The following is an 11,399-nucleotide window of genomic DNA, read 5'->3' as shown; positions in this document are numbered from 1 at the left end:
AATTCAATAGCTACCCAAACATCTGCAACAAGTTTCTCAAACTTCTATGTTTCTACTCTTCTTTGATCACTGGGACTCATAATGTCGTTGTTTTTGATGTTTAATCGAACACTACACCAAAAACAAAGAAGAAAAAGTAGAAAATTTTAAAGGTAAATTCCTTCCCTCTGCCAAGAAAGTGTGCTTCGTCTAGTTCATCTGTCTTGGGCACAATTTTCTCTAAGGATATATTATTCTTCCTCATCATACATACTTTTTATCGCACTTGCCGTTTTCTTTTGACGGTATAATGCGTATCGGATACTTTTCTCAAAAGCAAGGGAAAACTAAAGCAAAGAAATTAACTATCTCTATCCAATAGTAGTTCTGTCTATGAGTTCCAAAGAATAATACGCCCAAGCGTCGTAGTCGAACAACTTCTTATTTCTACAGTTCTGATTAAGAGTGTGCATGTCGAAATCCTCTTTCCATCTTAAAACTATTAGCAAAGTTTATTCGTACCACTCAAATTAAATGACATCCCCTTTCACATTTCTGCAAGTTAACTACATATTATATATATATATATATTGTTGATGAGTTAAGACTATTAATCTCATGTGAAGAAGACATTAGCTCTCTCTAATTGTTCTAATATTACACACTAGATAATTAAGTCGCTTAACCAAGGAGTAACAAAAACGTAATAAACTCCCAAGGCAACTGCGACTACAACCACTAACTACCCAAAACAAAACGAAACCACCCCCAAAAAGAAAGAAGAAGAAGAAGAAGAAAAAAACTAATTAAAGAACTCATCTCGAATGATGTAGTTCATGGCAGATGATCAGATAAGGCAATCCACTGCTATTGGGGCCTTGTCCATGAAGTCAAACGTAAGCCCAACATTCCGACACTCCATCTCGATCTCTTCCTGATCCAAAGGAGGCAGGTTGAGGTCCAACCACAAGTACTCCCTCCTCTTCTCCACAACCTTCTTTCCCATAATTAGCCCGTGCTCTAACGTCCCCTGGGCCCTGTGGCGGCGCATGTGGCCGCCGAGGGCTTGCCCGATGGGGAACTCCACGCCGCAGATGGAGCACTCGTGCACCTTCGGCTTCGTCATCTCGCCGTCGGCGGCCGCCAGTCTCGGCTTCTTATGGCTGGCCCTGTGGCCGCCGAGTGCCTGGAAAGAACTGAATTGCCGGTTGCAAGTCCTGCACTCAAATACTCTAACCGGCGCCGGATTCTGTACTACACCTTCTCCTTTTCCTCCTCCTCCTCCTCCGCCGCCGCCGCCGCCATTGCGAGAGAAGAGCATCAAGACTTCGGCCATGTTGATGCTCTCTTCTTCCTGGAAGAACCTAAACCTCTTCATTCTTGCGATGAGGAAGAATTAATAATTAAAGACGTTAGTTTTTTTATGTAGTAGAATTTGAAGCTAAAACGAATGAAAGAGTAAGACGAGTGGGCAAAGAGATGGGTATTTATAGATAGATGCCAACAAGGAGTCGTATGGAATCTTTCTTTATTGTCAAACAAACTCGCCCGACATGCACGTAAGATGACGAGAGCACAAACTAAATAAAATGACTTTTTAACTCAAGAAACAAAACTTGGTTTGGTTTGATCACTTCTATTCTAGTAGTAGTTTTTAGTAGAAGCGAGAGAAGAAAATAGAGTGTGTGAGATTGTTAGTAGGTTATCCATACAATATGACCTCTTACTGTTAACTAATTCCGTTGACATTTCGAAGTAATTTTAGCCATGCATTCCTTTCTTCCATTTGATGCCAGTCCTACTTGGGCAATGAAACATGCAGATAATATTTTCTTAGCAAGGAAAAAAAAGAAGAAAAAGAATAAGACGCCATGACATCTATGGATTTATCCTCCTTTTCTACTCTTCTAGATTAGATATAACGTGCATCAGGGTTAGCAATTAAAAATATCAGAGAATTTATACGAGCAACTAACAGAAATTTGAGTCATAAAAGAGAAGAGTGACATTAATCATTAAATTATACTCCTCTTATTTCACATAAAAATCTTACATATATATATATATATATATATATTAAAAAGTTTGATAAGATAATTATGATGGTGACTACAGTAGTATAAAGAGCAAATAAACCACGTCGGCAATGACGTATTTTTATTGAGGACTGAGCTCATGAAATGGGATCCAAGTTGCTACTGCCATCTTCTTTTTGTTTGTAATTATTAATTATATTTTGGTGTGCATATTCAAGAATCATTTTTCTCATAGTGCTGAGCTACTCTTAGATGATTCATTTCATTTATATTATTGTTTCACGAGCCGAAATGCCAAACTTTGACATCACCTTGATTAGTACTCCAAGAGTTTAATTATGACAATCCACTATCTTAAGACCACTGATTTGGCTAAAGAGAGTCATTTGATTGGATGCTATTATGATCAATTATTGTAGATATAATTGCCTCACTGTTGTCAACTACTCTTAAAACCCAGATTAATATTGCAAAGATGCATCATCACATAAGAATAAGATTATGCAACTGTCTTAATTTATATTACTATTTTTTGCCCGTCTTCATATGCTGACTAAGCAACTTGCACACAGCTTCTTGTCTCCGCGAATATATTTGCATTTAAAAATGAGAAGAGAGATCATTCGGTATATAGAATCTTGAATATAATATCTCTTCTAATTTCTTGTGGATTGAAATATAAAGAAGCTTTTGTATTCCGTGGTGTAATGTTTAATAATGCCATAAGCCCATAAGCCAACTCTGGAGAAATCTATCTGGCAAATAGGAGGAAGTAAAAGTCTAACAGTGTGCATCCATAGATGTTTGAAGTTGATATTGAGAGAATTTTTTTTCTTCTGGATGATTTAAGCTTGTTATGATTTGTTCTTAAAAAAAGTTTCATATATTGAAGAGGGATTCCTGTAATTAATAGAATAGTTTAAATTTTAATTAACTTAATAAATTGATAAAAAAAAACACTATATTTTTCCATCTTCTTTTTTAATGGCTCTAAATATTCTCTAATTTCTTTAAAATCTACCTATAATAGGAGAAGGGAAAGAAGGAAGTAAAAGTGTTTTTGTCCATCTAATTAGTTATTCTAAATAGTGATTTAATTAGACAAACAAGAAGAAAAAAAAAGAAAGAGAGAGAGAGACTTTTAATATATGAAGTTGCCCACATCCTCTAGAAGCATAGACTATAAATCCACCCCCAATATTTTCTAAACAAAAGACCATCACATTCCAATGGAGTGTTGTTTATTAAGATGCAGCAGAATGAAACCTGCCCAGAAGTGGTGAGGCACTTTTAGAGAGAGAGAGAGAGAGAGAGAGAGAGAGGAGTTGTTCTTTTAAGGTTAAGATTAGCTTGAGGGGGTTAAGAAATGGTGACAGAAGCTTTGCATTTGTCAACTGTCTCTTGATGCTCCCAAAGAGGAGAAAAAAAAGAAAGGAAACAAATGGGCTCTATTTTTATTACTAATTAATATGGTTAGTGTTAAACTTCCACGGTTTGCTGCGTCCACATCTCTCTACACCCACCACTTAGCTTTAATTTCAACTTGATTAATTAATTAATTAAGATTCTATTACCTGATTCAATCAACTTGCAATTTCTTCTTTTTTTTAAAAAAAAGAAAAAGAAAAAGAAAAAATCAAACAGAAGTCCATATCTAAGGCCCATTGATTTGTATAACTGTATTGCTATCAACGTGAGCAAGTTTTCTTCAATTCAATTGGATGATGAAGGTCCATTATTGCTGGTATAGTTGATATTTCTGCTAAGAAGACTTTTTTGATGGATTATTTTTTATTTAATTTTCTATTCATTTCTTTCCTTCTTGCTTATAATTAATGTCCAGTAAACCAAAACAACCACAAGAATCACGTATTGGCATGTAAAATAAGGCAAAGAGCTGCTCTGTTTCGCTCATCCTTATTCCAGGAAGAGGTTTTATTTTAAAATTACGAGTTCCATAGATTTCTAATATTCTTCAGTTTTATCGCTTAAAGAAAAGCAACCAAACTATAGGCAAAAAGGGATCAGTTTCGCCTTTAGTTTTCAATAAGTTTTGACCCCCCTAAAAGAAAAAACTAAAAAGGCGACAAATAGATTTTAAATGACAATAATACCCTTGTCGAGCGCGAAGATATGGACTGCATTAGAAGGAAAGACAAAGATATATCTGTGGAGTTATGAGATTGTAATGTCTTTATCATGCCTTGCTCTGTTGAGTATCACCACCAAAATTAAACTTCGGTGGAACTGCAAGGTGTGGAAGTCACTTTGAGACGAGAACTTTTTAAATTTAGTTTTTTAAAATCCTCTCCTTCCACCAACTCTACTTTTGTTTTGGGAAAATCTCTTAAGTTGCATCACCACCAAAATTTTAAATTTAAAAAAAGAAAAAGAAAAAGAAAACAAGGGAAGTCCATTAGATTGTCATCAAGCATCGCCGAGTTGCGGCATATCTGGATCATACTCAGCAGACATCCCACTTGCCTTTCTTTTGCCTTTTCTTTGCCTGGAATAGCCGTCACACTACGTTGGATACTCTTTCCAAGAGCCCACCTTCTTGTTATTTAATTCTTTAAATACTTGTCTTTAGTTGAGCAGTGCTTATGTTAACATTACATCTCTGGAAAAATCCTAATGGCATTGGCTAATCAGATGGTGATGGATTTATTATTCCATATGTGGGTCGATTCAGATTCACCGCATCTCCTCTGTCTTAATCGTGTAAGCTTCTCTTACTACTATTGTTTTGTTTTTTAAAGTTGTGGTTGTTCAATCAACTAAAACACCTAAACTTGATACTAATTCTTCTTGTAGTTTACTAATTAAAATATTAAGATTCAAGTCTTGGGGCCATTAGTTATTGGTGGTGGGCTTGCTTATGCCAGTAGAGCTTCTTTTGATTGGACGAACTTGATCAATCATTGCTCATATAATTGCTGTCTGAAGTAAGCAGAACCTTGATGGATCTGGTATTGTTTTGTATTAAAATTTTTTATTCTGAAGAAATTTGTGTAGGTGCCCGTATGTGTAAGCAACTCATTAGATCACTGTTACTAATTGCTGCAACCCTTCAATTTTAGAAGAGTTTGGATGCAATTTGATCTTATTTTTAATGGATAAGATGATGGCATCTGACATAAGATTATGTGAATGTTTAGGTTATTAGTTTGTCCCAGATGTTAGATTACCGTAAAACTGAGGGCCCTGCACCTGGTTTAGGGCCCATTAATTATAATCTCATTTGTCGTGCTTTGATCAGTCATAAGTCATTACGCAACTTGAATAATTTTTAACAGGCTAAAGGTGCATAAATAAACAGAAAAATACAAAAAAAACCTGACTTGATTGGTTAACTAATGGGAGTTTGTATTTAACTGATGAGAATTACATGGTAATACCAACAAATTGGTGATTAAAGCTTGAAAACCTAGCACCAATATTACATGGTTACAAAAATCTCTTTCCTGCCCTAGCTCTCTGAGCCACACCTTTTTTGTATTCTCTGCTTCTTTGCGGTTATCTGATCTGAGTTTTCTTTCTGATAGGATCATCTTGTAAAACCAATACATCCTTCTTTGACTTTGTATACGAGAATATTACTTCGAGTTTATCTTCATGCACCCGTGGTCGGAACGTATAAGTAAAAATCCAAATGATTATTCCATAGGCAAACAAATTAGATACAAGCACTTTCAGTTCAAATGTTCAAACTACAATGATGACCCTCTAAATGGCAAAAGAGACAGAAAGCGAGCATGACATGGTTCTTATTGAAGGCACTGCAAGATAAGATGGCAACCAAAAACACGAGGAACATTGTTTGGTTAACAAATATAAGGGAGCTCCACAAACTCATTCCAGTACTCTCTTTGCACCTGTTGAGCAGGGAATAGAGGATTTTATTGACAAAGTTAATTTTGAATACATGTCTGGAGTAAATTTGGAAAAGAAATTTCATGAACCATTTCAAAGAACATTAGGTCCAAATCATCAGGGACATGAAAGTACAGCCCGTACATTGGTTTTAATCATGTCCGTAATAAATAACCCTACGAAAGTTCCAAACAAATCAAAACAATTATGATTTCTATAATGTTAAAGAAATATATATTGAAGTTCTTATGACAAGAAAATAACAATTTAGTGTAAATGTGTTATACAAGTCCTTATCAGAAAAGAAGCATCCTTTTCAGTACAAGGTAGGGTCATGCAAGCTTAATTCCGTAATCATCAGCAATAATTTGTTGTTCTAGATAGTAATATGGAAATTGAGTAGACCATATTGGAACTAAAGTTGCATATCCTAGAACTCCTTTAAAATTCAATTAAATAAGAGGGTCAGTAAGATGAGAGTTCACTAGTGATCCCAAAATAAGAAGGGTCAGAGGTGTTTGGAGTTCCTTTAGGATACTAAAATCTTTGCGGAAAATTTGGACCATTGGGAGGAGCCAAAAGATGATTAAGGAGAAGAATTGTTGGTGGAAAGTCTGGTGAGCCGCTTGTATTTAGTGTACCTAGCTGGACAGTGCAGTGTAGCTGGGAGGACTTAATTAATTCTATGTTTTATCTGTTGGACATGAACTAAAAGTCTAAAAATGCTAAGGCAAAGAATTGAGTCAAGATAATGCTACAGGTACCTCGTTGATGGATGTAGCTAAAGGCAGAAAGGATTATTTTGTGTTTTGTTTACCTGTCTGTTAACTTTGTTGCTTCTTGTAGATGTGGAACTGGTGGATACTTTGTTGGTTTTGTGATGTTATGGTGTTTGTTTGCTGATACTTTGTTCTATTGCTATCTATTGATAGAGCAAATTGTTTGGTTTTCCTTAGTCGGACGTCTGCTTAGCCTCTAGTTTTGGTTGATTTGGTTGTTTGTGTTACATTATTTTGTATTTGCTACTATTGGTGAGATAGAGCAGGGCCTAAGATGTGTGGATGTGTTTCCTAACGAAGCTGAGCCATAAGGCCTTTTTGTTAAAAAAATTGAGATAATTTTATCTGAATTATTATCCATCATCTATAATGCAAGTGTGTTCTAAGTAGTAACCATGTGAGATATATTCTGAAATACAGTTACAGGTGTTGTAAAGAAGTGGTAGCAACCATGATGAATTCTTAGCATTACAAACAATAGAAAAGAAAATTTCCTTCCCTGCATTCCAATTCTGACCTTAAGGTATGTCTCAGTTCTATGGTAACTATGTTAATCCTACCATACCATTTCCGCAACTCGGTCATTTAGTAATGCAGCTAGAGTATGACAAGCATATAGTATTCCAAAAGCAAGATACGTAGCAAATCATATCACAGTAAAGAGCAAGTAAATTTGTTCCTTGTAGCATAAATTTCACTATCTAACTTCATGTTTCGGAAAGGGTAACAATACCAATTAGGGTTCGGAAGAAGGTGATGCAATATCTCTATCGTATCTCGATCAATCTAAGTCGTTCTTATCGTTCGCATCCCCAAATTTCTGCTGGAACGCGTCTTGCTTCTGCATCCACATCATATGCCCCTGCAACAGCAAGTAACCTGTGCATCAGATCGAGATCGACGAATTGATCGCCATATAGCCGGTCATAAGGGAATCGGATTGAAGAGTGAGCAATCGGGATCACCTGGAGAGCAGCGGCCCAGATGACGAGTATGGAAGCGAACCAGAACTTTTTCTCCTTGAGAAGCTTCGACGCATCCATCTCTAACACGAAGTTTTTAAGGTTTAGGGCTTGCAACTGAGAAAAAAGGTGGGAGGGACGGCCGAAACCAGGAACAAAACGGGTCGGGTGGTTGTATATCCATACCCGACCCGCTATCTTAGGCAAAGAAAGAAGAACAAGTAAAGATTATTATTATTATTATTATTATTATTATTTATTATTATTATTATTGCGAGAGAGAGTGAGGACTGGCACATGCATGGCCATGTTGTGTAAAAGCTGGACACTGTCCGTGTGAAAGAGAAAAAAAATAAATAGTCCCGTTGCACTCGATATGGTGGGATGCACATGCATGCCTGCTAGACTAAGACTGCTAGTGAGGGCTAGAAGTCAAACCACGAGCTATCCCTTTCACACGTTGCAACTTCAAGTACAAAGGCCTTCAATTTAATGCTACGTATGTAGGATGTACTACTAACTCAAGTTAATTGTACAAGTTTATTAAAGACCCTCGGCTAAGATGCCTGGAAGGCAGGAATATTTTCTAAGGGAGCTTACATATATTAGATATATATGATGGTCTTCGTAATAGTATCTTAATCTAATTAAAAGACTGGCCCAGTCAGCGAGAGTCCAGAAAGGAACAGTTGGAAGCATACTGGAGCACTAATGACCCAAAGAGGAAGAGACGCACAGAAGAAACGAAAGGAAACAACAAGACCTAACATTGGAGTTTGACACCACAAAATATAACGCATCACAAGTTAAAAGAGAGCTTCAGTCTCGTTTCTCTACAAACACGAACGGCTTTTGGGAGCTTTACGCCTCTTTTCTCCTTTTCTCCTCATCGGTTGGATAAAAACTGCGTGCCGTAATCAGCAAGGCGAATGCAAGCATTCCGATTACATCTGTGGTCCTCGGTATCAGGCAATATATATTTCTTTATATTCCTCCCTTTTCTGCGAACCTTTTCTTGAGGCCTTTGAGATTGGGAATTCTACGACTTCTGAAGGGGTTCGTCGACTATACGCTTGCTTCCAAGATTGCTGCGCGAAATGGGGGGATTTCGTGGTTTCCTGGGGATGCATTTGGCACGGACGCCCTCGATTTCCTTGTCAGCCAACTCCAACTTCGAGCTCCTGCTTGATATTAGTTACAGGAGATTATGAATTAATTAGTACATTGAGTTGAATCCATCCAATGTAAGAAAAAAAGTAGCATCTAACCATCAATTGAGCACTACAATTCCTACAAACTCGCTCTTCGTATGGAAAAAAAGAAGAAGCTGAAATCGTAAAAGCCTGACACTACAAGGAATCAAGCAGAATGGTGGTTCCCACCTTTTTCACCAGTTTGTCACCCAACTTAATAAAAGAGCAAATCGTTTGCAGCCTTTATTGCAGGGAATGCCTGCAGTCCAGCTCCATGGCAGCTTTTAAGCGGATACAAATTCAAAATTGTTTAAGTAAAAATGTTTTATCTCTTCCTACAGCCAAGTGCAGACTGTAGTGAACTCGGGCTAAATAAATTTACTGCAGTCGAAGCTGCACACTATCTGCCTCCCTCCTCTGCCCAATTTTGTCTCAGTGAGTAAGGGGTTATCTGTAAAGATTTACTCACCGGGACAACCTTACACTAGCCCCAAGAAAGGGTCGACAAATGCACCAGAATATAAAGGTACTTCCCTTTAGCGACAAGGAGTTAATTAGCCACCCATCAAACTAGCTTACTACCATCTGCGATATATATATATATATATATATATATAGAGAGAGAGAGAGAGAGAGAGAGAGAGAGAGAGAGAGAGAGAGAGAGAGAGAGATATGGTAAAGATGGAGTTCGACCTAGATATATTGCAGTAGCCAGTAGTGCTGGCAAGTACCCAACTGCAGCAAATTCCTGCACCCTCGGATACAGACGATCGGTCCCCTCACTAGATCCCACTTAAAAAAAAATCTAATCTCGCGCCTTAAAGAAAATTTCCGATATTAATTTATTGATTAATTAACAAAAATAGAGGAAGCTAAATTACCTGTCGGCATTGTACGAAGACGACCGCTTCAATCCAGCGAACTCTGCAGCCCCCTCGTTCTCCTTCTTCTTCGTCTCGACCAAGCTCCCGCTAAAGTACTCCTTGTCCAACGCCGCGAAACCCGGGTTCTCAACTAAGCCATCCAGCTCCCTGCGGCTCAGATCCGACCGTCCACGTGGCGCCCTCCGCCTGTACTGCGGCGCCACAGAGAGCCCCCCGTGCTCCTTCATCGAGATGGACCCGCATGAGATCAGGTGCATCAGCACCGCCGACGCTCGCATCCTCCCGCTCCCGTAGCTCCCCATCGTCCGATCCTGGTCGGGCGGCTCTGTTACGGCGGCAGCGTTGACTCGCACCTCGGCCTTGAGGAGGGTCTCCAGGGTTTCGGGACTCGAGGACGATGGCGGCGGCGAGATCTCGTCGCTCCCGAGCTCCGTCGAGGGGTTCTCGTCCTCTGCGGCAGGGATCTGGTCACGCCCCTCGTTGAGCGGGGCGGGTCGCCGCCGCGAGGGTCTCTTCTCCTCCGTTTGCGTCGCCGCGTCCGCCGTAACCTCCTCCTTGCACACCTTGTACTCGTTGAGATCGAGGGAGCTCCACCGCGGCGTCGCCTTCTTCCTCCTCGCGACAGGGAAGTCCGAATCATCTTGCGCCGATCTAGGAATATCGAGAGGCTTCTCGAAGCTCGACGACGAAGAGGAGGTATCTCGAGATCTCGGACTCGTCGAGGCATAAAGGAGTAGCTCGGATCCCTTGAGAACGTATTCATTCCCGTGAGTCGGATAGATGAAATCGCCATCAGAGAGGTCGTGCCACACGAATCCGTTTTTGTAGCTCCTAAATCACAGCAAACCCCTCAATTTCCAAACTAAAAGTTAAAAAAGAAGAAGAAAAACTCCACAAAATCATTCAAAGTTGCACGAAATCTACCGTTTGCAAGACCATGAGTACGTGTTAGCGATCCCTTTCCCTCGGAGGAGATTCAAGCGATTGATCACATCTGAATCGAAAACAGAGCATTGCATCACCGCAAACACCAAAACTCGAACGGAGAAATCAAACTATTCCCATATCAAAAATACCTTTGAGATAGAGCCCTTCAGGGGAGGAGAGAGTGACTTCCATGAAGTGAGGATGCTCTAACTGACCATTTCTGGAGAGGTAATAAACCACCGCAACCTTCCTCGCCGAGCTCTTCGGCTTCGGCTCCGTCCACACCTTCGTCCTCTCGGGGCTCGTCGCTCGATCCCTCCATTGCTTGAGCAGCTCCACTCTTCCTCTCGAAGCCACCGCCATCCTCCAATTTTAGAAGTTTACGAGAAGAGAAGAAGGAACTCGAGAAGATCTAGAAAGAGAAAGAGGTGCAAGGGGTTTTTATAGAGGACGAACGGGGGCTCGGAAAAGGATAGTATTAGAACGGTGTGAGTGTGGAAAGTGTGGAAGCGCGGAAAGTGGCGAAGCGGGCGGACTCCTTACTCTCAGTTCTTTTTCCCACTAAATAAGTTTAAAAATTAGGACCTACATATTTACAAGTCAACCCCCCACTTTCCATTTTATTCGGAAAAGATCTCTCGATATTTCGAGTATAGGGTGTTATCTGCTAAAAACATTACATTTCTGTATTTTGATGCCATTGACAGGAGGAAAGCAACAAGAATGGGGCTCATGGGATTACTGTAAGCAAGAGAGAGGACGATGA

The 11,399-nt window shown here is 39.4% G+C and overlaps 3 protein-coding genes across 4 annotated transcripts; all 3 read right to left on the bottom strand.

Moving 5' to 3' along the window:
* Positions 1–672: 672 nt before the first annotated feature.
* Positions 673–1,441, bottom strand: LOC140765665 (uncharacterized). The gene has a single exon (XM_073104855.1). The coding sequence runs from the start codon at positions 1,355–1,357 to the stop codon at positions 827–829; it is 531 nt and encodes a 176-aa protein (XP_072960956.1). The 5' UTR covers positions 1,358–1,441; the 3' UTR covers positions 673–826.
* Positions 1,442–5,356: 3,915 nt separating this feature from the next.
* Positions 5,357–7,856, bottom strand: LOC140765013 (uncharacterized). Of its 2 annotated transcripts, none has more exons than XM_073103925.1 (3): positions 7,633–7,856; positions 7,402–7,529; positions 5,357–5,637 (listed from the first exon to the last, which is right to left on the bottom strand). In XM_073103925.1, the coding sequence occupies exons 1-2, from the start codon at positions 7,708–7,710 to the stop codon at positions 7,449–7,451; spliced, it is 159 nt and encodes a 52-aa protein (XP_072960026.1). In that variant the 5' UTR covers positions 7,711–7,856; the 3' UTR covers positions 5,357–5,637; positions 7,402–7,448. The 2 variants fall into 2 exon arrangements, with proteins under 2 accessions (XP_072960026.1, XP_072960025.1); XM_073103924.1 differs by having other exon boundaries at positions 5,357–5,890; positions 7,401–7,529; positions 7,633–7,797.
* Positions 7,857–8,312: 456 nt separating this feature from the next.
* On the bottom strand, positions 8,313–11,165 carry LOC140765012 (protein SOSEKI 5-like). Its single transcript, XM_073103923.1, has 4 exons — positions 10,783–11,165; positions 10,631–10,700; positions 9,704–10,537; positions 8,313–8,810 (listed from the first exon to the last, which is right to left on the bottom strand). Exons 1-4 carry the CDS (start codon positions 10,994–10,996, stop codon positions 8,669–8,671), a joined length of 1,260 nt encoding a protein of 419 aa, XP_072960024.1. The 5' UTR covers positions 10,997–11,165; the 3' UTR covers positions 8,313–8,668.
* Positions 11,166–11,399: the final 234 nt, after the last annotated feature.

The sequence above is a fragment of the Typha angustifolia genome, chromosome 8 (assembly GCF_048772165.1).
Source record: "Typha angustifolia cultivar Huaian chromosome 8, ASM4877216v1, whole genome shotgun sequence".
NCBI lineage: Eukaryota > Viridiplantae > Streptophyta > Magnoliopsida > Poales > Typhaceae > Typha > Typha angustifolia.
The sequence above is the reverse complement of the archived record's forward strand: the minus strand, read 5'-3'. Positions and strand labels throughout refer to the sequence as shown.